This window comes from Sorex fumeus, unplaced genomic scaffold, assembly GCF_029834395.1.
Source record: "Sorex fumeus unplaced genomic scaffold, SorFum_2.1 ptg000006l, whole genome shotgun sequence".
Taxonomy (NCBI): Eukaryota; Metazoa; Chordata; class Mammalia; order Eulipotyphla; family Soricidae; genus Sorex; species Sorex fumeus.
The window spans coordinates 68,928,687-68,954,989 of NW_026606063.1; the positions used below are offsets into that span (position 1 = coordinate 68,928,687).

The following is a 26,303-nucleotide window of genomic DNA, read 5'->3' on the forward strand; positions in this document are numbered from 1 at the left end:
TGCTCCTGGTGACAGATATTCCCTTGTGCAATACCCTTCCCCACAGATGCTCCTATTCTGGGGTGTCTGTGGTATTAGAGTCTCTGATAGCAACATGACAGAAGAACAGCTATGAAATTTCACTCTTTCTTCTCCTCCCGTTCCCTTCTCCTCTACTCCACAACCTCCCCACACTTCTCTGCATCCCTGATGAAGCCTCAAGTGTGTGTGGATTCTATATATTTCTGTTCTGATCTAAAACCGGATTTTATCCTGCATCACACTATGTTGGTATGGGAAACAGTCAGGGTGGCTGAAAAGGGCAATCCAGTGTCTTCACTGATATCATAGTGTACATGAAAACAGAACAATCCCTCCACTAATACCTGAAAATCAGTTCATTCAGTCTGCTGTGCTGCCTTCAGAGTTGGGGCCCAGTTTTCTCTTATATCCAGTCCATAACTGACCCCAGTTTTCAGTCAATGTGGTGGAGGGAACAGTAAATAGGGATTGGTTTAAAGCTCCCTCAGGAGGGCAGATGAGGCCCATTGGGAGCAGGATCCTGCTGCATGAAGAACAATGGTGGAAGGGAGGGGAGATCTCTCCTGCTCAGTCAGGTGTGAGGCAGCAAATGGCCCTGGAGGGTCCTGTCCTGGGCTCTGCAGAAGGGGAGCGCCGGGAGCTGCTCCTCTCTGATAGAAGAACTCGGGGAGGCCCCAGTCACAGGTTGATCATTGGAAAGCAAACTGTCTCCTCTAGACTCCTTTATCACTGCAGGGCTCCCCTGGGACCTGCTGCTTCCTGGGAAACATTCCAGACCCTCTGCAGGATACTCAGTACTTCGTCATGTGTATGTTCTGCTGGACTAGTGGTTCATGGGGGTCTGGTTTAGTCTGTCGGGTGCTGAATTCAGTGGTGGAGGACCATAGGAGATCATAGTTGCAGTTCCAGGGCAGCTTCCAGAATGAAAGAATAGTGATTTTGATGGGGTGGTTAGATGGCACCCTTAGGAACCCAGATGCTGACACCCTCAGCATGAATCTCTGCCACAGCCCAGAGTGACAGTTCTCTGTTTGAGTCCTGTCTTTACCCCACACTGAATGCCTCACTTAAGATGGCACCCTGCAACCCATAGATGTATTTGTTTAGTGTCTGTGAATCTCATATGCTCTGCGTGGGCTGTCATTGGCTGTTCTGTAGTGTTATTACCTCAATCTTCTCAAAACACTAAGTCTATCATCTGGTGTCTGAGAGCTGCTGGGTCTTCAGAGCAACCGGAGGTTTACAAGCAAGGAATACACCAGTGATGAGACAGAGGATATTCAATGATGAGGCAGTCAACTTCGACTATCTCAGTCACTTCTTCTGAGCACATTGATTTTTTCACTCATTGCATTCCTGTGTGCTAAAAATAACAGTTCACAAAATATTCACAAAATAGTAGAGTGATTGGTGAGGGACACTGATCCATCAGAAGGCATGAGCTGGGGTCCGCATGTGAGCATAGGATTCACATGGCCGAGAGCACCTGCAGATAAAGGTCTGACAGTTGCAGCACTGCAGCATCATAATGGCCTTGCGTCCTTGGTCCCCAGCATTGAACTGCTCATCCCGATGGCTACGTGATATTCAGTGACTCATGTTCTCTGAGCACTGACATATAGTCCTCACCCCATCAAATAGAAAAACATAAAATATTAATTCTTTACAAAGTTTAGTAAAATATAATGCAGTTGCAAAGCAAAGAGAAAACTTCCCTTGCCTCAATTATATACACACTTGAGAAATCAAAGGAATGTGTACAATTCCTGAGGAAGCCTATAGTGGTGTGTTCTGACAAAACCAGTCTCCGGGGGAGGGAAGCAGGGGTCTAGGGAACTGCCCTTCTGTGTTCACAATGGAGCCCCCCTGTGTCCCATGAAGAAGCATGTTCTCTGTGGGGAAAGTTCTGTTTCCCCACAGGGACCCACACTCCTGACTTCCCTGCAGCTAGGCTGGTCCCCACACGCACCTTCCCCCCTCTGCCTGCCCAACCTGCCCAGACCCCTTCTCATTTGCAAGTCCTCAGAGCTCATGCCTGGGCACTCAATAATAGTCTGTGTCACCCTGCGGGGTCAGTGTTTGTCACACCCAGAGTGGACATGTGCAGCTCCTCAGCTTCCTGCTGCTCTGGCTCCTTGGTAGGAGGGAAATGAGGGTTTACTGCATCTAGTGCTACCTGGGCTACAAAAGAACGACTAAAAGTAAGATGAATGGCCACAACGTGTGTTTATATTTTCGATCTAAGGCTCCAGGTGTGATATCCAGATGAGCCTACCTCCATCTGTGTCTATATCTCTGGTAGAGAAAGTCACCATCACCTACAAGGCCAGTCAGAGCATTAGCAATGTCTTAGCCTGGTATCAGCAGAAACCAGGGAAAGCTTTTAGGCTCCTGATCTATTTGGCTACCAGTATAGGACAAGAAGTCCCTCCCTGTTTCAGTGGCAGTGGATCTGGGACAGATTACACTCTCACCATCAGCAGATTGTGTTGAGATCGGGAGTCCCCTGGCCCTGGGAGGTGCAGATAGACTAGACAGACACAATTCCTGCAGGAGTAAAATCGGGGTTTATTTAGACCAGCATACTGGGGCTCACCGCATACCTCAGAGTGGGCAGCGGCCGATAGAGCCCCGAGCTTCTTCAAAGGGGATCTTATATAGACCTTCATCAACCATTACAACAAAGCCCGCGCATTTCATAGCCAATAGATTTGTAACAACATATACTTTCTTGACCAATCCATTTAAAATTACATCACTCCTTAGCCTATAGATTCAAAGATCAGCCTTTACGTACATTGATTGTCAGTACAAGCAAGGTTATAGCTGGAATCATTAAGCCTTAGGTCATCTCCCGCATTTTGAGTTATCCATTACCCAGGACATTTAGCTAAGACAATACATTCCTGGAGAATGGGCAGTCTGCACGCATCCTAAGTTATCCTTTACCCAAGACGTCGACAGGGGTCTTTGCTGAGACAATACATCCCTGGAATGGTAAATACAGCTGAAGCCTGCCATTCTTGGGTTTACAAGTAGTTGTGCCCAGTTCACATTCCAGGTTCCCTCCCTTCCCCCAAATGTGAAGCAGCCAAGCAGTTTAACAGAAAGCAGTGTAGCAGGTTAGCTGAAGCATACAAGAATTTAATGCCCTAATATGGATTCTTTCAATTGAAGCCTGAGGATATTGCCACTTATTACTGTCAACAGCATGATAGTTACCCTCCCAGAGTGATACACACCAGAATATAAAACCCCAGAGTTCAGCTGTGTGAGGCTGAGCTGGACCACCTGCTCCTCCTGGTGCCTTCCCTTTGAGAGTGTCAGATGCAGGCAAACAGTGATTCCACAGGAAGGTTGTGAGAGATGTCACAAGGTGTTGGAGTACATGGAGCTTAGGTTTATTAGGTTGCACCCATCACAGTGCTCCCGAGTCACTCCCATTACTTTGTTTGTCTGTAACTACTTCTTTTTGCTCTCTTCCCCAACCAATTTGTAAGGTCTCATCCTTCTAGGACACTGAACTTGTACTGTAAGTTAATATTGCCTTTCTCCTCTCCTTATGTCTTAGCCCACGTTTATATTGAGGTCTCCTAAGCAATACCTGGATCACAGTGCCTGAGTTTCCCAGCACAGCCAGAACTTGATGCTCTCAGTGGGAATGTAAATCTACAGAAATCATTGCTAACTTAGGAAACTCCACATAACTGATTAGTTTTTCATAATCTCGTTCCGCAAAAGCCCACCATTTATCTAGGAATATTGCTTTTCTTTGGATTTGAATGCCTAGAATGGGAACATAAAATATGTGCTGACATTGGTGGTAAAAATTTCATTTTTCATTTCATTTCATCATCCTGTTAATCGTCGATTGCCTCGAGCAGGCCCCAGTAACGTCTCTTTCATCCTAGCCCTGAGATTATATTCAGGGCTCTTTAGGAGAATGAGACCCATCATTGTTACTGGTATTTGGCATATTTGGTAGGCCACGGGGAGTTTGCCAGACTCTGCCCTGTGGGCAGGCTACATTCGACAGCCTGCAAGTTTGTCCAAAGTAGGAATGAGATAATAAGACGCGGTTCGGGATCTGGATTTTATAGTCTCTGAGTCTTGGCCGCTGATGGGATTACACGGCGCCAGGAGGCCAGGTGGTGGGTGTGACCCCCGCCTACTGGAATTTGGAGGATCTGGGTGGAAGATGCTCGACTCCAATTCGAGTAGGCTTGGAGGTCTCGGCCCCGGAACCCGCGTGGCTTTGTCCCTCTGCCAGTACCTTCAGGTGTGCGGAGAGTGGTCTCAGCATGGTGGTGGCTGGTCCTGGAGGTCTCCGGCTGCCGTAGCCCTGGCCGGGGCGGGGAGGAAAGCTCAACCCGCTCCCCTCCAAGGGACTCCGGGAAGGAACACCGAGGCGCGGGGGCAGAGACTGCACTGCTCTCGTCCGGGATCTGGATTTTATAGTCTCTGAGTCTTGGCCGCTGATGGGATTACACGGCGCCAGGGGGCCAGGTGGTGGGTGTGACCCCCGCCTACTGGAATTTGGAGGATCTGGGTGGAAGATGCTCGACTCCAATTCGAGTAGGCTTGGAGGTCTCGGCCCCGGAACCCGCGTGGCTTTGTCCCTCTGCCAGTACCTTCAGGTGTGCGGAGAGTGGTCTCAGCATGGTGGTGGCTGGTCCTGGAGGTCTCCGGCTGCCGTAGCCCTGGCCGGGGCGGGGAGGAAAGCTCAACCCGCTCCCCTCCAAGGGACTCCGGGAAGGAACACCGAGGCGCGGGGGTGGTAAAAATGTTGAACTTTTTTCAAAAGATAAGATGCCCATTACATGTTTTGTTTTACACTTTCCCTAAGCACAGACCAACCATTCAGAGCCTTTGCCAAACTAGTCCCGGCCTGTGGGCAGGAAGGCCCTGGGCCATAGAGTTGCTCCTTCCTGAACATGGGCTCTGAGTCCCCCAGAACCTGGGCTCTGCTTCCAGATGAGAACTGGAATGTGGGGGCTCAGGGGCAGGTGCCTGAGACCCGGGCACTGAGATGAGACCTTGGCTCAGCTCTTGCAGTGTCACAGCCCTGCCTGCTCTAGCACATCAATGGCAGCAGCAAGACCTTGGGACACAATCAACACAGGAAATACCTGGAGTTCAGTCTCTGTGTCTGGGTTATAGTGCAGCCTGTGGGCCCAACATCCAGCTTCCCTCAGGGGCTTGACAGAGTCTCCATATGTGTCCAACCGAAGCAAAAACCTGGGAACTTCCCAGAGATCTGCCACATGTGGCATCCACACTGACACATGTGTAACACACAATTGACTGTAGGTGACAGGAATAATAATTGATCTCTGTTGTCCTGGAGATATGGCTGCATTTTACTGCATAAAACCTCATGTTTAATGTGGCTCAATAGTGTTAAAAGTGTTAAATTGGACAAAACTAATATTTTAAATTACATTTTTAAAAGGTACCCTGAAAACCATCTCCAAATACAACAGTTATATATACCTAAGTCGAGAAATCAACATGATGAATGACCTGGTACCTGAGTTGCGCAGGAGGAAGAGAGCGGCTTGGAATGCCTTCAAGAGCGTTGAAGAAATAACTAAAAGGACAAAGAACCTCCAGCTATGAGCAAATCTCTTTGATTCCACTGTTCTTCTTGCATTAACATATGCCTCAGAGACCTGGACCCTATGAAAACAGGATGAGAACGCTATTCGGGTCTCTCAAAGAGGAATCGAAAGAGCTATGCTTGAAATATCACGATTCACTCAAATGAGAGATAGAATCCGGAGTTCTGATCTTCGTCAACGCTCAAGAATCAGGGACGCTGTCTCATTTGCCAAGACATCAAAAATCAGATGGGCTGGACACATAATGAGGTTTACAGACAACCGCTGGATTAGAGCCATTACTGATTGGATTCCACGGGACATCAAAAGATCGCGTGGACGCCCACCTACAAGATGGTCAGACTTCTTCGTCAAGACCCTGAATGCTCGGTTTGAGACTCTGCATGTTCCTAGAACGAACAGATACCATTGGGCTACGCTAGCACGCAACCGGAATGAATAGAGACGTTACAGGCACTCGCTCGAGTAAATCAATGAATAACGGGGATTAAGTGATTAAGTGATACATTTTAAAAAAGCTATTATTTTCACATAATACATTTCAAGTTCAATGTCCATATGTGGGCACACCTACTCACAGACACAGTTTTATTATGCTAAAGATAATCTAGTGCCAGGAATGCAGGTGAAGGGACCATGTTTCAAATGTCTGAGGCCCCAATTCATTAGAATATCTAAAAATTAAAATATTGCTGTTGACCTCTAATGGTTGGTTTTGTTTCTAACATTTGGTTTCTAAAGCAACTATTGGAAGAAGCATCAGCCTATGGACAAGCCAGCGTGTCCATAGGCTGATGGTCCAAAGGCCTCCTCACTGGTGTAGAATCTATGTGTCTCTGATCTGGTCTGGATGATTCTTAGAGGAGGCACGAAGCTGGGTTGAGAAATCTACATCAGGAATCAGGGAGTCCTCTGCTCCCTGACATTTTGTCCATGCTCACCTGTCATTTCCTCCTCCTTCCTGAAAACCTTTCTCAGATTACCTCCTTATCATGTGAGAATGAAAGAAACTAGAACTTAACTCCTGGTGACACATATATTGTCTGAATTCATGTCCCCTGTTAGTCGTTACTTCCCAACTAGTTGAGCAGTTTATTTAGAAGAGGAGTCATTTTTGTTCTTACTGACTGGACTGATAATATGTATTGTAATATCTACCTCAAACATTTATAAAGGTCTCTAACAGAATCACTGGCACAAGTATCTGAAATCATTTCAGCTGCTGTATCAGAAAATAGCCACTAGCTGGGAGACAGAACCCAAAACTGGCAAGGCAGAAAGCCTGGATCTTAGAATTTCTGGGACAATAACTGAGTTAGTGTCCCGTGGTCAACAGGGGTAGTGGGTCCTGTGGATGTGAGGATAAATGTATGAAAATAGTTCTCAGAGGCTGACATTTACATAAATTATCATGTTCTCTTCAGTGGAGCCACAATTACAGTATAAATTGTCTGCCTGAGGACATTGGAGTTTACTACTGCATGCAGTTTATGAAGGTTCCATCCACAGTGATACAGCCCTGAAACGAAACTCCTAGCATGATCTGGACCAAATGCTAACACTTGTTCTGTGCTGGTGAGCAGACAGCAGCAATGAGTTCCAGAGTCTAAGTGAGAGATAGGTATTGGGCGTCTCATGGGAAAAGGCCACAGTTGTGAGCTCACCACAACGAGAGCACCTGCTGTACTGCAGACACACCTTTCATGATCCTGGGCAGGGTGGTAGGTGTACCAGAGGCCTTGGCACATTGCTGATTACAGATAAAATCATACATTAGAGTAACTATCAATTTCATATGTAGTCAGGTATAAATTAACAGTTTACTCACATTCTTAGTCCCAAAGAAACATCCAATAAATGTTCAGTAATCATGTTGGAACAAAGTTATTCATCCTCAAGCAAAGGCAGCAATCTCAGCAATCTCAAAACGAGCAGCATATATTACTGCAAAGACTAGATGGTGGACAACCTGGTTGTCCTGGTGTTATTTATTACTTCCTACAAACACTTTGTTAGCTGATAAATAGTCTATAACAGAGTCCTATGTGTATGATAGGAGACATGGCGGCATTTAAGACACAACTCCACAGTCTAAAATTATAGTGACCTCAGAAGTAAAGCTAATACCGAGTTGTACTAGTTCTATTTCTATTTGTGGGAAGAGTCACACACTAGAAAAGCACAAGCCAAAAATCACTCTAGAACCAGGCATATAACTCATATGTTAAAATCGTGCTTCCCATGTATGAAGCTCTGGGTTTGAATTATAACACACCAAGAAAGCATTCTGTGTCAAAATGATTGAATTATACCTGGCTTTCTCATAGAGTCATAGGAACAAACTTCATCAGTCTTGGTCTAGAGCTCAAGGTCAGGAGGGTTCCTAAGTGGTGCATCCACTGTGGTTCTCAGAACAGGTCTGAATTATTTTGGAAGGAGAAATGAGGCTGCTTTAGCCACTCTACAGAGGAGCCAGGAGCCCTTTGCTTTCTTCCATCCCATCCCTATGTGTGCTATTATCCTTACAGGCTCCTCCTCATTTCTGAGAACTTCTGCCTTTTCCAAAACAATACCCATGACATTTTCTGGAATCATAGCACCTGGGTTGTACCTATGTGTGACTGAGAGCCCTTGTAAACTCCTAGTCATCTGTTTGTCATTGTTCTCAGCTTTTTAAACAAGTTATTAAGGATATGAATCAGTATTTGTTTCCCATTAGTCTGGTAGGAAATTGTACTCATAGTAAAGAACCGAAGGTCAGTATAGTCTCCTGTGTAAAATGGTTTAGGTCTTAGATGGTATACTTGGGCATACAAAATATACACCCAATGGCAACATAGGTGCACTTTGAAAAGGAGTATAAGTTTATGGTCTTTGTGCTGTACAGGGCCTCAAAGGCAAGAATATAATTAGAGCACCAGAAACTTGTATTTTAAGGTCCTTGCTGATTGTCTCTGTGAGATACCCCAACCTCTGCTCTTCATGCACCACTGAATGTGAATGTGCTCACCAACTGTCCTTAATGTCCCTACCAACTTAAACCCTATCTCACATTTTGGCAGCGACTTTTCATAGAATTATCAGCTTCCTGTGAACTCAGGGCGCTTCGTAGGCCCTGTAATGCTTGCACAGTCCTTGTTGAGTGATTATTGATCTTGTGTGTCTCTTGTTCTCATTCTTGTCACTGACCCCTGGTGGAAAAAGGTTGAAAGTGCCAATCCAATTGGCTTTAGCATAGTGCATTTCCACATAGTCTGGCTTGGTGGCGAACTTTACATTGTGTGTTTCAAATACTTGGGAAAAGTATTTCTGGATGTCCTTGGATCATAGAGACCACCGATACCAGCACCTGAAACCTATTAAATTGCTGTATAACAGTTGACTAGTAGATGGCATACATACCCCATAAGTGACAAAAGGGGTTGCTGTATCTTAGAAATCTGAGAGAGTAACTTTATCTTGCCAGCATGGAAAGAGGTTCTATGGGTGTGGTGGGAAAGTATGAAAGACTCTATTACAGTCTTAGTTGCAGCGACATTTTCATCCTTCTATGACTTTGGGATAAAAGTGCTTTTCTCAGCACAGTAGAAATGATATCTGTACCTACATATTCGGTATATGGCACTTTCTAAAATCTCAGGGCAAAGACGAAGGAGACGTTACTGGTGCCTACTGGAGGAAATCGATGAACAACAGGATGACTGTGACCGTGACCGTGACCTATATATTCACTGCAGCACTGTTCACAATAGCTAAATTCTGGAAATAGCCCAAGTGCCCTAGAACAGATGACTGGTTAAAGAAACTTGGTACATCTACACAGTGGAATACTATGCAGCTGTCAGGAGAGATGAAGTCATGAACTTTGCTTATAATGGATAGATATGGAGACTATCATGCTAAGTGAAATGAGTCAGAAAGAGAGGGACAGACACAGAAGGACTGCACTCATTTGTGGAGTATAAAACAACAAAATTTGAGGCTGACACCTAAGGACATTTGATACATGGGACAGATAGATTGCTCCATAGCTGGAAGCCTGCCTCATGAGCAAAGGGGAGAGGGCAGCTGGAATAGAGAAAGGATCACTAAGAAAAAGATGGCTGGAGGAATCCTTCGGGCTGGGAGATGTGTGCAGAAAGTAGATAAAGGAACAAACATGAGAACCTCTCAGGGTCTGTATTGCAAACCATAATACTCAAAAGTAGAGAGAGAGTATGAGGAATCATGTCTCCATGGAGGCAGGGGGAGGGTGGGAAAGAGGAGGTATACCGGGGATATTGGTGATGGGGAATGTGCACTGGTGAAAGGATGGGTGTTTGATTATTGTGTGATTGTAATCCAAACATGAAAGCTTATAACTACGTCATGGTGATTCAATAAAATTTAAAAAAAGAAAGAAAAATTTTTAAAAAGGTGCTTTTTTTCCATTGGTGGTAGGAAATGTACTCTAGTGAAGGGTTGACTATTGAACTATTCCATGACTGAAACCTGATCATGAACAGGTTTTGCAATTGTGTATCTCATGGTGATTGGTTAAATAAATAAATAAATAAATAAATAAATAAATAAATGTCACAGAATTTCTGTCCTGCTTGTCTTCTGTGGACTCTTCTGATCCCATATTTATTGCTCATTATTGGAGATAGATCTTTAGAGTCACTTAAAGTAAAATGAGGTGACATAAGGGGATTAGGTGATAGTATAGAGATTCCAGGGAATCCCCTTTGTCCCCACAGTTCTACACTCAGGAAGGACCTATTGGATGAGAGGAGAGAGGGGCTTCTGCTGACAGGAGGAAGGCCTCACAGGTCTCACCCAGAGGGACCATCCCTCTCCAGCCTCCCAGAGTGTGAGAATCCTGCGTGTGGGGTGTGAGCCTGCAGCCTGTGTGTTCCTGTGAGGGAGCCTGAGCTGATGCTTCACAGCTGGCACCCTCTGAGCAGGGTCTGCCTCAGGGGCACATCACGGTAGTGGGGGGAGAAGGGGAGAGTGGGAAAGGGGGTTCGCTATTTTCTTCATCTTCAACATTTGCCTTTCTGTTTGCTGAGAAAAAAAAAGCCTTACTATTCATCCTTGACTTATTGACTAAAAGACCAACATGGCCTTTGAGATAAAACTATTGAATGTTCCAGATTTTGGCTATTGTAAAGAGTGCTGCAATGAACAAACAATTGCAGATGTCACTTCGACTATACATTTTTGCCTCTCTGAGATATATTCTCAGGAGTGCTATAGCTGGGTCAAATGGGAGATCGAATTCTAATTTTTTGAGAATCGTCCATACTGTTTTCCAAAAGGGTTGGACCAGCCTGCATTCCCACCAGCAGTGAAGGAGGGTCCCTTTCTCGCCACATCCGCGCCAGCACCTGTTGCTTTTGTTCTTGTGGATGTGGGCCAGTCTCTGTGGTGTGAAATGATATCTCATTGTTGTTTTGATCTGCATCTCTCTGATGATTAGTGATGTAGAGCATTTTCTCATGTGTCTTTTTGCCATTCGGATTTCTTCTTTGCGAAAGTTTCTGTTCATTTCCTCGCCCCATTTTTTGATGGGGTTGGGTGATTTCTTCTTGTGTAGTTTAACCAGTACCTTGTATATCCTTGAAATCAACCCCTTGTCGGATGTGTATTTGGTGAATATTCTTTCCCATTCTGTAGGCTGTATTTGTATTTTGGTCACTGTTTCTTTTGAGGTGCAGAAGCTTCTTAGTTTAAGATAGTCCCATTTGTCTATCTCTGTTTTCACTTGCTCGGCCAGTGGCGTGACGTCTTTGAAGATACCACTAACTTCAATATCGTGGAGAGTTTTGCCAACTTTGTCTTCAATAAACATTATGGATTCCGGTCTGATGTTGAGGTCATAAATCCATTTCGATCTTACTTTTGTGCATGGCGTTAGGCAGAGATCTGAGCCCACTTTTTTGCATGTAGCCGTCCAGTTTTGCCAGCACAATTTATTAAAGAGGCTTTCCCTGCTCCATTTCACTTTTCTTGCCCCCTTATCGAAGATTAGATGATTATATGTTTGGGAGGAGATGTCAGTATATTCAACTCTATTCCATTGGTCTGCAGCTCTGCTTTTGTTCCAGTACCATGCTGTTTTGATTATTACTGCTTTGTAGTAGAGCTTGAAGTTAGGTAGGTTGATTCCTCCCATTTTCTTTTTCCCAAGAATTGCTTTAGCTATTCGTGGGGGCTTATTGTTCCATATAAATTTCAGGAGTGTTTGCTCCATTTCTTTGAAGAATGTCGTGGGTATCCTTATAGGGATTGCATTGAATTTGTACAGTGCCTTGGGAAGTATTGCCATTTTGACAATGTTGATTCTCCCCATCCATGAACAGGGGATATTTTTCCATTTCCTCGTGTCCTCTTTTATTTCCCGAAGTAGCGTTTTGTAGTTTTCTTTGTACAGATCCTTTACTTCCTTAGTTAAGGCGATTCCTAGGTACTTGATTTTCTGGGGCACAATTGTGAATGGAATTGTTTTCTTCATGTCACTTTCTTCTCTTTCATTATTTGCATATAGGAAAGCCATGGATTTTTGGGTATTGATTTTATAGCCTGCCACTTTACTATACAAGCCTATTGTTTCTAGGAGTTTCTTGGTAGAGGTTTTAGGGTTCTCTAAGTATAGTATCATGTCATCTGCGAATAGTGAGAGCTTAATTTCTTCTTTCCCTATCTGGATGCCCTTAATATCTTTTTCTTGCCTAATCGCTATTGCAAGTACTTCCAGCACTCTTTACAATAGCCAAAATCTGGAAAAAACCTGAGTGCCCGAGAACAGATGACTGGTTAAAGAAGCTTTGGTACATTTACACAATGGAGTACTATGTAGCTGTTAGAAAAGATGAAGTTATGAAATTTACATACAAGTGGTACTACATGGAAAGTATCATGTTAAGCGAAATGAGTCAGAAAGAGCGGGATAGACACAGAAAGATTGCATTCATCTGGGGAACATAAAGCAACAAAACGGGAGACTAACACCCAGGAAGGGCTCAGATTAGTACCAGGAATTTTGCTCCATGACTTGAAGGCCAGCCACATGTGCTAGGTGAGAAGGAAGCTCAGATGGAGAAGAGAGCACCAAATAAAGGGTGTTGTGAAGACCCTCCCAGGGTGGGAGAGACATGCTAAAAGTGGTCTATAGACCAAACATGACTGCCACTCAATGCCTCTCTGGCAAAACACAGTACCCAAAAGAAGAGAGAGAGAACAGGGAGGAATGCCCTGCCACAGCGGCAGGGTGGGACGGGGGGGGGGGAGGAAGGGGGGTCGGAGGGATGATAGGACCCGTGGTGGGGGAGGATGGGCACTGGTGGAGGGATGGGTACTTGATCATTGTATAACTGAAACCCAAGCACAAAAATTTGTGAGTCTATAAGTATACTTCATGGTGTTTCACTAATAAAAAAAATGAAATGATAAATTAAAAAAAAAACTATTGAATGTTTTGTTTTCCGATCAGACAGTGCATCAGGATTTATCAGTCATGATCCAGAGACTCCTGAATAAATCTTGAAAGAGATCAAAAAGTTGCAGAGATTCTTCTGGACCCAATGTAAGGTTGAGTCACAAGGCGCAGCCCAGAGGAAAGTGGGTGAACCCCAGCAGTCAAAAATCTCCACATTCCACATTGGCTGCCATGCTCCTTGCAGGAGCCCACTGCTCAAGACGAGCCTCACCTAAAACCTTAATCTGTTGATAAACTCAGATATTTGGATTTTGAGACTGAACTCTAGACTTTCACAGAGTTTGGGTGGACTATCTCCTCCCATCTCCCTGTATTTCTAGAGGCCCCGGCAGTCATGCACATGACCCAAATCTCCACCCAGTAAAATATTTAACTGCAGTTGTATCATCCCATTCCAAATTTTTGACTTCATGAAGCAACATCTCAACTCCACGACACTGATAAAGCAGGAGTAGCACACCAGATTGGGTGTGAGGTAATATAGAAGACAGCCAATCTCAATTAACCAAATGTAAACACAGGAGGGTAACCTGCCACAATGTCATAGTGATCTCTTATATAAGGACTTAATGGTTGTATGGTGAGATACAAAAATCTTCACTAATTATCATCTAAGAAAACTTTTTTGATTATTCTTCTAGCAAATTATTTAAAAACAAGGTATATAAAATGAATTACTGATGGAATTCTATGGGGTCAGGCTGAAGGAGTGCTTGGGAAAATGGAAAATCATGGTGGTGGATGGTGCAATGGTGGTGAGAATGGTGTTGGAATGCTGACAGTCGGTAAGAAATCGTCATAAATAAAAGCACCGTTAGTATATAGTGTATAAGGGGAACACATCAAACTGAATGAACTAATTTCTAAGTAGTAATGTAGGGATGATCAGGTTTGCTTGTCCACTAAAATATCAGTAGAGACACTGTGTCGCCCCTTCCAGTCTCCCTGAGTGCTTCCCGAGAGGGCCCCTGTCACCTTCAGGGCCACACAGAGTCTTAGGAGCGTCTCATCCTGAGAAGAGCTCAAGCCAGTGAGGAGAGAAAGCACAGGGCTTGTGGTTTATGTCTCAGTCCACCCAGGTGATTCATGGCATAATAGTTTCCCTGAATAGATATGGGGAATTCCTGGAAGTCTCTGAGTACCATCTGGCTAACCTTGGTAGGCACAGGCAGGGGGGTGTGCCTTGGTGGTCTCCAGTAATGAAAAGCTGCAAATCATCAGTCTTACACTGAACTGGTTGGTTCAGCTGGCGAAAGTTGCCTAGAGGAACAAAATGAAATCCCAGCATTGGTGACCTGCTACAGCACCACACCCAGACACACAAATCAAATAATCAGAGAAAAATCATAATTTTATCCTTGTTACAGTTTTCTTATAGCCTGTTCTGGTGATCTGCCAGGAATGGGACAGTGAGTACAGAAACAGGACTCTCTCACCTTCACCAGGACAGTGCACCTGGTGACAGATATCCCACTTGGAGCACTACGCCTCCCCTCCCCCCACTGCTCTTATTCTGGGGTCTCTGTGGTCTCTGATAGCAACACGATAGTGAACAGCTCTGAAATCTCACTCTTTCTACTCCTCCCATTCCATTGTCTTCTCCTCCACAAACTGCCGCACTCTTCTGCATTTCTCATGGAGCCTGAAGTGTGTAGATTCTCTGAATTTCTGTTCTGAACTATGTCCCCAGATTTTCCTGCGTCACTCTATGGTGGGATGGGAAATCGTCAGGGAGCCCGCAAAGGGCCACATGATGTCCTCACTGACATCTCAGTGTACATGCAAACAGAACAACCCCTACATTAATATCTGGAACTCAGTTCATTCAGTCTGCTGTGGTGCCTGCAGAGTTTGGGCCCAGGTATCTCTTATATCCAGTCCGTTACTGACACCAGTTTTTGGTAAATGTGGTGCTGGAAGCAGGAAGTAGGGATTGGTTCAATGCTCACTCAAGAGGACAAATGTGGCCCATTGGGAACAGGATCCTGCTGCATGAAGAGCAATGGCGGCAGTGTGGGGAGATCTCTCGTGCTCAGTCAGGTGTGAGACAGCAAATGACCCTGGAGGGTCCTGTCCTGGGTCCTGCAGAAGGGGAGCCCCGGGAGCTGCTCCTGTCTGACAGAAGAACTTGGGGAGGCCCCAGTCACGGGCTGATCACTGGAGAGGAAACCATCTCCTCTAGATTCTGTGATCACTGCAGGGCTCCCCTGGGACCTGCCACTTCCTGGGAAACATTTCACACCCTCCTCAGGATACTCAGTACTTCGGCATATGCATGCCCTACTGGCTACTGGTTCACGTGGGTCTGGTTTGTTCTGCCGGGTGCTGAATTCAATGATAGGAAGACCATAGGACTTTGCACGGAGAGTTGGGTTTGCAGTTCCAGGGGCAGTCTCTAGAATGAAAGAACAGTGATGTCGATGGTGTGTTGGGATGACACCCTTAGGAACCTGAACACTGTCTTCCCCAGCATGATCTCTGGCCATCCAGTGATAGTTCTCTTTGTGAGTTCAAAGTTGACCCCACACTGCATCACCCCACGTGGTACCCTGCACCCCACAGAGAAGTTCATCTAGTGTCTGTGAATCCCAATCACTGTGAGGATTCATCATTTGCCGTCCAGAGTGTTATCACCTCAATCTTGTTCAAGACACTCTTTCGTCTGGTCTCAGATCTGCTGTGTCTTAGAAGCAACAAGAAATTTTTGAGCAGCAGATGGACCAAATGAAGGAATAGAGGACAATCGATGAGAAGTCAGTCAACTTGGACTGTCTCAGCTATTCCATCTGAACACATTCCCAACTGTGCAGCTCAGGGAAAGAGGAAGGAAAGAGTTCAAGGAATTGTCAGGTCTGTGTCATGAAATGGAGGTGGAAAGAGAACAAGTTTTTGAAGAAGAGGAGGGAAAATCCCTTGCCCTAGTCTGAGATGGAAATAGTGGAATACTCTCACACGTGAGGAATTAGAAGGAGAGTGAGCTGGCCTGTCAAATATTCTGTATCATAGAACTAATTTAAGAATCAAGACAAAACTTTTGTTCAATTCTATTTATTCATTGCATTTCTGTGAGCTAATTATAAGAATCTGTCACAGAAAAGAACACCAGTGATTGGTGATAGAAACTGACATCTTGGCAAAGTGTGTGCTGGGGCTCACGTTCAATCCCGGGGCCCACACGACCCAGAGCACCTGCAGGGAAAGTTTTAACAGTTCCAGAGCATTGCTTCCATGGAATGTGGAAGGGGGAGTCATGTCCAGAGTGACAATCAAATACTCTGAGCACTGAATTAGAGTTTCCCCACCCACATACATACCAAAGAACAGTAAATGCATAAAATTTATTTCTATCCAAAAGGTAGTAAAATATCTTGGGATTATAGAACAAAGAAGAAATTTTCTTGCCTCAATTATATCCACAGCTGTGATGTAAAGGAGTCTGTACAATTTCTGAGAGTATATGTGACAGTGTGGTCTGACAGAGCCTGTCCCTGGGGCAGAGAGAGCACACACTGTGTCCTGACTCTCAGAAGACCAGGTACCCACCCTTCTGTGCTCACACTGGGGAGTCTTGGGATCTGGGGAGGAACATGTTCTCTGTGGGCAAAGTTCTGCTTCCCCACAGGGAACTGCACCCCTTACCTTCCTGCAGCTGAGCTGGTCCCCACACACACCCTCTCCCCCTGTCTGCCCAGCCTGCCCAGCCCCCTATCATTTGCAAGTCCTCAGAGCTCATGCCTGGACACGCAATAATAGTCTGTGTAACCCTGCAGGGTCAGTGTCTGTGACACCCAGAGTGGACATGAGGGCCCCTGTGCAGCTCCTCAGCTTCCTGCTGATCTGGCTCCCGGGTAAGGAGGGAAACTAGGGTTTACTGGACCTAGTGCTACCCGTGCTTCAGGCTTCAGGGAAAATAATTTAAAGTACAATGAATGGTGGTGATAATGTGTGTTTCTGTTTTCAACCCAAGGTTCCTGGTGTAATATTCAGATGACCCAGTCTCCATCCGTGTCTGCATCTCTGGAAGAGAAAGTCACCATCACCTGCAAGGCCAGTCAGAATAATTACCATCATTTAGCCTGGTACCAGCAGAAAACAGGGAAAGCTCCCAGGCTCCTGATCTATGGTGCCAGCAATTTAGGACCAGATGTCCCTTCCCGATTCAGTGCCAGTATATCTGGGACAGAATTCATTCTCGCCATCAGCAGCCTGAAGTCTGAGGATGCTGTCACTTATTACTGTCAACGGCATAGTAGTTTCCCTCTCACAGTGATACAGGCCAGAACATAAACCCCCAGAGATCAGCTGTGTGAGGCTGGGTTGGCCCAGCTGCTAGTCCTAGGGTCTCCCTTGCTTAGAGCATCAAATGCAGTTAAGCTGTAATATGATGGAAGTTATGGGACTCATCTAGTCTTTGTGACTCTCTCCCTAATGATGTCATTCTAAATCTCTGATTTTTATGGAGATAATTATTCCTAATTATTTAATTATTCCTAATTAAACAAGGCAGAGTCTCCTACCCTATGCCTGACTGTCTCCACCAGGGCCCAACAGCTGAAGACCACCGAGGCCCAGCCAAGGCCATGCTGGGAGCACTCTCCACACACTTGGATGAGCCTCACGCATGAAAGAACTGACAGAGGAACCCAGGTGTGTGGGACCCGGGGCTGAGATCTCCAAGCCTGCACAGTTTGGGACTGGACCTGCCAGTAACTAGACAGTTACACCCACCAACTGCCGTGTAACTCCAACAACGGCCAGGATCCAGAGATCATCACACTCAGCTCCTGGGAGAACAAGGCAGAGTCTCCTACCCTATGCCTGACTGTCTCCACCAGGGCCCAACAGCTGAAGACCACCGAGGCCCAGCCAAGGCCATGCTGGGAGCACTCTCCACACACTTGGATGAGCCTCACGCATAAAAGAACTGACAGAGGAACCCAGGTGTGTGGGACCCGGGGCTGAGATCTCTAAGCCTGCACAGTTTGGGACTAGACCTGCCAGTAACTAGACAGTTACACCCACCAACTGCCGTGTAACTCCAACAACGGCCAGGATCCAGAGATTATCACACTCATCTTATCATCTCATTCCTAATTTGGTCAAACTGGCAGGCTACCAAATGTAACATGCCCACACGGCAGAGTCTGGCAAACTCCCCGTGGTGTACCCAATATGCCAAATACCAGTAACAATGATGGGTCTCTTTCTCCTAACCCTGAAAAAGCCTTGAATATGGCACTTTAAAAAAAAAATCTCAGGGCTAGGACGAAGAAGACGTTACTGGCACCTGCTCGAGGCAATCGACGAACAACAGGGTGGTCGTGATCGTGATCGTGAATTATTCCTAAAGAACGTGGGTGCAATGTCACTCTGAGTTCCTATGTGAGGTAAATGACATTCTAGAAACTCCACCAATCATTGTTTTAATAGGTATTTAATATAATAAACACATTATCACCCCAAAGTTTTGTGATAGGTACACACCTACAGACTTACACCAAGTACACCACAGAGGGTGCCTGGTCGCCCTGCCTAGGAACCTTCTCCTGTAATCCAGAGGGAGAAACAGCATGTTGCCAGAGCTCAGCAACTGCAGACTTGGGCAGCCACTTAGATCTGCTCCCGTGACTGTGGAAATCTGGGCCATAACTGTTGCTGAAAAAAACACATTAGATCCACTGGAGCTTGGCGTTTTGTATTCATTACCATTTGAATGTGAAGTGAAGTTTAGATTTAGTATCTGACAATGAAAGTTTGAGAGACATTGAAGGCAAAAGAGATATCATGGGAAAGAGAAAAATTTCATCTCCACAGGTTAGCCCAACATCTTATTGTCTGTCCCCCACAAGGAATATACAATTGATCACAGTGACTGTGCTTCCTGCTTCTAAGAATCTTGAAATTCTCAGAGTCAATATAAGTGTCTGAAAATCATTAGTATCTTCAGCACTGCCTTTTCCAAAATAACACCATGACTTCTCCTGGCATCATAACACCTGGAGAATACCGATGTGTGACTGAAAGCTCTTCTAAACTCTTGGTCACCTGTCTGTCTAGAACTCAAAGTCAGGAGGACTCCTCAGTGGTGATTCCACTTTGGTTCTCGGACCTGGTCTGGTCTATTCTGGAGGGAGGAATTAGACTGCATTAGCCAGGTTAGAATAATCCCCTAGGTAGAATGGTTCTTGTCTTAGATTGTATAATTGGGCATACAATATATACACCCAATGGCAGCATAGGTGTCCCTTGAAATGGAGAAAAACAAATAGTAGAGGGCCTTGAACTGTACAGGGCATTAGAGGCAATAGCATAATCATAAAATGTCCAGACTATGTACTGTAAGGTACCTGCTGATTGTGTTTGTGAGATACCCCAGTCTCAGCTCTTCACACACCCACTGAATGTGGATGTGCTCACTAACTGTCCTCAATGTCCCTGCCAACTGAAACAATGGCTCACCTGCTGGGACCCTGGGTGGTGGAGTGACTTTGCATTGAATAAATTGAAAAAGCTTGGACAGTTCTTGTATGTATGTTTGTCTCCTTGTGTGTCTCTTGACTTCTTTTTGTCAGGGACCACCGACGGACAAAGATTGAAGGTGCCAATCCAATTGGCTTTAGTGCGGTAAATTTCCACGTAGTCTAGCTTGGTGACAAACTTTACATTGTGTCTTCCAAACACTTGGCAAAAGTTTCTCTGGATGCCCCTGGATCACAGGGACCATCAGGACCTGAAACCTATTGAGTTGCTTTATGACACCACTAGAGGGCAGACAGACATGATAATTGACAAAAGGGGGATGCTGTATCTTAGAAAAACAGAGTAACAGGTCAGCTGTCAGAAGAAATGGGTGTTCTATGGAAGTGGTGGAAAAGTTTAAAAGCTGTTAAAGTCTGAATTTCATCGTTATTTTCACCATTATCTGCCTTTGGGAGAAAAGTGCTTTTGTCATGTTGGTGAGAAATTTACACTAGAGAAGGGTTGACTGTTGAACCATTCCATGACTAAAACCCAATCATGAAGAATTTTGTAATTGTGTATCTCACGGTGATTCAATAAATAAATAAACAAATAAAAGTCACAGAAGTTCTGTCCTGTCTGTATTCTGTGGACTTTTCTGATCCCCTATTTATTGCTCATAATTGGAGATATATCTGTAGAGTCACTTATGTAAAATGAGGTCACACAGAGGGATTAGGTGAAAGTATAGAATCAATAGGAAAACTCCTCTGTCGCCACATCACCCACTGAGGAATGACTTGTTGGACAAAAGGAGAAAGGGGCTCCTGCTGACAGAAGGATGATGTCACCGGAATTGACCTTATTGGACATTGGACTTCACTCTCCAGCCTCCCAGAATGTGAGAATCCCATGTGTGGGGGTGTGAGCCCACAGCCTGCACATTCCCGTGAGGGAGCCTGAGTTCCTGTTTCACCCCTGGACCTTGGAGCAGGGTCTGCCTCAGGGGCACATCACGGTAGAGGGGGGAGAAAGGATGAGGGGGGAAAGGGGCTTTGCTATTTTCTTCATCTTCACCACTTGCTTTTCTGATTGCTCAGAAAAAGAGCCTTAGTATTCATTCGTGGTTTATTGACTAAAACACCAACATGTCCTTAAATATAAATCTGTTGAATATTTTGTTTTCCTATTAGAAAATGCATCTGGATTCACCAGCCATGATCTAGAGACTCATGATAAAGTTCTTTTTTTTTCCTTTTCTTTTTTTAGTGTAGGAGTATTGCTATTTATTCAGTCATTGATTATGTGGATTGAACTGGGCATGAACTACATGTCACTTTTTTTTCTTTTCTAAATTTTTTTTTATTGAATCACAAAGCTTTTGGGTTTAAGGTCTCGGTCATACAATGATGAAACACCCATCCCTTCACCAGTGTCCATTTTCTACCACCCAAAACCCTAGTATCTCCCCAATCCCAAACCCTCCCCCTACCTGTGGGGCAGATGACTCTACATTACTCTCTCTCTACTTTGACGACATTAGATATTTTGACACCAGACCCACCATTATTACCTGAGATTTTACCCCAACACACAGACCTGCCAAAAAGGCAACAGAACATAATTTGTTTTCTATTGTTGACCATGAATAGCATATGATGTCTCGCGGCCACAGTAGTGGTCATGCGATTTTGGAATTCCAAAATTCTAACAACTGAATCTGGAAGGATTTCTGCCAAAACCTGCTGGGTTCCGAGATTTGTTCCTGAGTCTCTGCGATCATGACCATTAGGCTGTTTGATCAGGAACTAGAGAGGCCGTTTGTGGCAGGGACTTGGGGTCTCTGGGGCAGGGAGGAAAGGACTGGCTCCTCCCCATCCCATGAGGCCCCGCGTGTGTCGTCACTGTGGGCCCAAACCTGACTGAACATTGTCCTCTGGAGGATGGTATCCACCGAGTCAACAGTTGAGAACAGGCCCAGGCATGAAACCTATTCCCACCTGAGGTGGCCCGATGCCAGTGACATACTGCAGGGACTGAATGCATTTCTGCCAAAAGCCGCTGGGTTCCAAGATCTGTTTCTGAGTGATATTGATGGGGTGGTGGGACGGCACAATTAGCAACCTGGATGCTGACTTCCCCAACATGGATCTCTGCCCCAGACCTGAGTGACTCTTCGTGAGTGAGTTCTATCTTCACCCCACGCTGACTGTCTCACCCCAGGTGGCACCCGGTATCTCACACAGGTCTTTGTTTAGTGTCTGTGAATCCCGTATGCTATAAGGAGGCGTCATTCACTGTTCCTCAATCTTCTCAAGACACTAACACTTTCATCTGGTGTCTGAGAGCTCTTATGTCTTTGGACAAACAGCTGGATTTCAAGCAAGGGATCGACCTGTGATGAGACAGAGAATATTCAATAAAGTGTCTATCAGATATTCTTTATCTTAGCACTCATTTATGACTCAAGATCTCAAATGTTTGTACAATCCTTTTCACTCATTGAATTCCTATCTGCTAATAATAACAATTTCTCACATAAAATAATATAGTGCTTGGTGAGGGAGACTGACCCATCAGGAGGCATGAGCTGGGGTCCACATGTGAGCACAGGACCATCATGAGCCAGAGCACCTGCGAAAAAAGTCCTGACAGGTCCAGCACTGCAGCATCACACTAGCCTTGCGTCCTTGGTACCCAGCATTGAACTGCTCATCCCGCTAGCTACGTAATGTTAGAGTGACCGTCAGGTTCTCTGAGCACTGACAGAGGCCCCTCCAACCCCCGCCCATCAAATAGGAAAACACAAAATTTTAATCCTCTACAAAGTGCAGTAAAGCATAATGCAATTCCAGAGCAAAGAGAAAACTTCCCTTGCCTCAAATATATCCACAGATGAGAAATGAAAGGAATGTGTACAATTCCTGAGGAAGTCTACAATGTGGTCTGACAGAGCCTGTATCTAAGGCAGAGAAAAAAGCTGTGCTAACACAGAGGACCATGGACCCACCATTCATGCTCACACTGGGGTCCTCCTGGAACCAAGGGAGGAGCATGTTCTCTGTTGACAAAATTCTGATTACCCACAGGGACCTACAACCCTGACTTCCCTGCAGCTGGGCTGGTGCCCACACACCCTCCCCCTCTCCCCCACATACCCAGCCTGCCCAGCCCCCACTCATTTGCAAGTCCCCAGAGCTCATGCCTGGACACTCAATATTAGTCTGTGTCGCCCTGTAGGGTCAGTGTCTGTGACACCCAGAGTGGACATGAGGCCCCCTGTGCAGCTCCTCAGCTTCCTGCTGCTCTGGCTCCCAGGTAAGAAGGGAAACGAGGGTTTACTGGATCTAGCGATACCCGTGCTTCAGGGAAAATAATTTATAGTACAATGAATGGTGGTGATGATGTGTGTTTCTATTTTCAACCCCAGGTTCCCAGTGTGATGTCCAGATGACGCAGAGTCCACCTGTGTCTGCATCTCTGGGAGATAAAATCACCATCACCTGCAAGGCCAGTCAGAGCATTGGCAGTTATTTACACTGGTATCAGCAGAAACCAGGGAAAGCTCCCAGGCTCCTGATCAGTTATGCCACTAATTTAGGTCCAGATGTCCCGCCCCGGTTCAGTGGCAGTGGATCTGGGACAGATTTCACTCTCACCATCAGCAGCCTGAAGTCTGAGGATGCTGCCACTTATTACTGTCAACAGTCTAATAATTTACCTCCCACAGTGATACAGGCCAGAACATAAACCCCTAGAGATCAGCTGTGTGAGGCTGGGCTGCCCCAGCTGTTCCTCCTGATGCCTCCACTGCTGAGAGTGTATCAGAATGTCTTTGAAAGCATGGTTTCTAGGCCATCTAGAGTGCCTATGCCAGCACAAATAAATTTTGAATGACACTGTTCATCATTGCACAGACTGGACAGTTCTGGTGCGTGTCGAATGAACATGTTTAAACTCTATCATTCTCAATCCCATCACAGCAGGAGAGACATGACAGCAGATCTGCTGATTAAATTTACAGAGATCATTTTACTGAAGTAAGTAGGTGACAGTCTCATTCAGAGATCGTATGTGCTTTCCTGGGCACTCTAGAAGGTCTAGAATCCATGAATACCTTAGAAGTTGTAAAGGGGTGTAAACTTCATTTCAATGTGTGGCTGCGGTGGGAATTCAGGTAAGTAATAGACCATTAGAAAAGAAAAATGTCAACACCCTGTACTTAGACCAAAGTCTTATACCGAAGCCTCATGGGAAATACCCTGGATCACAGTGCCTGAGCTCCCCTGCAGGTCCAGGCCTTGAAACCCTCAGAGGGAATGTAAATCTACAGAAATCATTTTTACCTTAGGAAATTCCACATGAATGATGATATTTTTCCAGTGCCATTGCCTAAAAGCCCAATTATCTAGCAATATTGATTTTCCTTGGATTTGAATCCCTAGATTGGGAATATAAAATATGGGGTCACATTGGTGGGGATGTGTCGACCTCTTTTCAAAACACAGATGCCCAGATCTGCACTCCACGTTTTGTTTTCCACTTTCCCTAAGCACAGACCAACCATTCAGAGCCTTTGCTGAACTGGTCCTGATCTGAGAACAGGAAGCCCCTGGGCCATGGAGTTGCTGTTCCCTGAACACGGATTCTGAGTCCCCCAGACCCTGGGCTCTGGCTCCAGCTGAGAATGGGCAGGTGCCTGTGACCTGGGCACTGAGATGAGAACTTGGCTCAGCCCATGCAGTGTCACAGCCCTGCCTGCTCTAGCACATCAGTGACACCAGCAAGACCTTGGGTACACAATCAACACAGTGACTCCCTGGAGTTCTGTCTCCATGTCTAGGTACTAGTGCACCCTGTGGGTCCTATATCCATCTTCCCTCCGGGCCCAACAGAGTCTCCACACGTGTACAGCAACAGCAGAAACCCGGGAAGTTCCAGAGATCTGCCACATGTAGTATCCACACTGACACGTGTATAACACATAGTTGGCTGAAGGGAACAGGAATAACTATTGGACCCTGTTGTCCTGGAAATTTGGCTATATTTTACTGTCTAAACCTCACAATTTATGTGCTCCAATAGTGTGGAAAGAATTAAATTGGACTAAACTAACATTTTTATTACATTTAAAATCAGCTATTATTTTCACATGATACATTTCAAGTATCCAAAGTCCATATGTGGGCACAGCTCTTCACAGAGCACAGTTTTATTATGCTAAAAATAATCTAGTCCCAGGAATGCAAATGACTTGGAAGACATTTCACATGTCTGAGGTCCCAGTTCATTAGGACATCTAAAATTTAAAATATTGTTGTTGGGCACTAATGGTTTGATCGTCCCATTTGGTTTCTGAGACAGCGATGGGCATAGGCATCATCCTATGGACACATCCAATGTGTCCATTAGCTGAAGGCACAGAGGCCTCCTTACTGGTTGTAGAATGTATGGGTCTCTGATCTGATCTGGATGGTTCTCGGAGTAGGCTTGAAGCTGGCCTGAGAATTCTATATCAGGGGTCAGGAATCCTCTTCTTCCTGACATTTTACCCATGCTCACCTGTCATTTCCTCTTCCTTCCTGAAAATCTTTCTCAAATTACATGCATGTCACCTGAGAATGAAAGAAACTACGCTTAACTCCTGGTGACATACTTACTGCCTGAATTCCTGTCCTCTGTTAGTCATTATTTCTCAACTATGTGAGCAGTTCATTTAGGCAGGGAGTCATTTTTATTCCTAATAAATGAACTGATAATATATATTGTAATATTTATTTCAAACATTTATTAAAAATCTCTAACAGCATCACTGGCACAAGCATCTGAAATCATTTCAGCCACTATATGGGGGACAGAACCCAGAAATGACATGGCAGAAAGCCTGGATCTTAGAAGTCCAGGGAAAATAACTGAGTTACTATCCTGTGGTTAAAAGGGTCAGCGGGTCCTGTGCATTTCAATGTAAATATATGAAAGTAGCTCTCAGCAACTGATTTTACACAAATGATCAGGTTCTCTTCAGTGGGGGCATAAGTCCAGGATAAATTGTTAGCCTGAGGACATTGGATTTTACTACTGCATGCACTTAATGAAGTTTACATTCACAGTGATACAGCCCTGAAATGAACCTGGCACATGGCCTGGGACAGATGCCCACACGTGTTCTTTGCTGGTGAGCAGACAGTAGCAGTGAGTTTCAGATTCTAAGTGAGAGGAAGGTATTGGGTGTCTCAGGGGAGGAGACTGCAGTTGTGGGCTGTGGACTATGAGAGCCCCTGTTGTACTGCAGACATGCCCTTCATGGTCCTTGTCAGGGTGGTTGTCACACTGTGATTACAGATAAGATCATACAATAGAGTAACTATCAGTTTATATGTAGCCAGGTATAAACTAACAGCCTAATTATATTCTTAGTTCCAAAGCAACATCCAGTAAATGTTCAGTAATCATGTTGGAACAAAGTCATTCATCCTCAAGCAAAGGTAACTCTCTCAGCAATCTCAAAACGGGCAGCACTTATTACTGTAAAGACTAGAGGGTGGACAATATTTACAATTATTTCTGTGTGTCTTTTCTCCAACTCTTTAATGCTTTACAACATTACAGGTCCCCCCCCCCCAAAAAAAAGCATGCAGCTTCTTTCTCCAATACACCAAGGTAGAGGGACTCTGTCCCACACAGGAAGGAGTACATATGAGGGCAGGTTACAATTACCCACT

General features: G+C 45.2%; 2 gene segments (V, D, J or C); both read left to right on the top strand.

The window, feature by feature from the left end:
- The first annotated feature begins 13,843 nt into the window (after positions 1-13,843).
- On the top strand, positions 13,844-17,409 carry LOC130037774 (immunoglobulin kappa variable 1-12-like). The segment is given in 3 exon segments: positions 13,844-13,907; positions 16,893-16,970; positions 17,090-17,409. Coding segments are annotated over 3 exon segments (462 nt in total).
- Positions 17,410-22,850: 5,441 nt separating this feature from the next.
- LOC130032868 (immunoglobulin kappa variable 1-39-like) lies at positions 22,851-23,331 on the top strand. The segment is given in 2 exon segments: positions 22,851-22,899; positions 23,012-23,331. Coding segments are annotated over 2 exon segments (369 nt in total).
- The last annotated feature ends 2,972 nt before the right edge of the window (positions 23,332-26,303 follow it).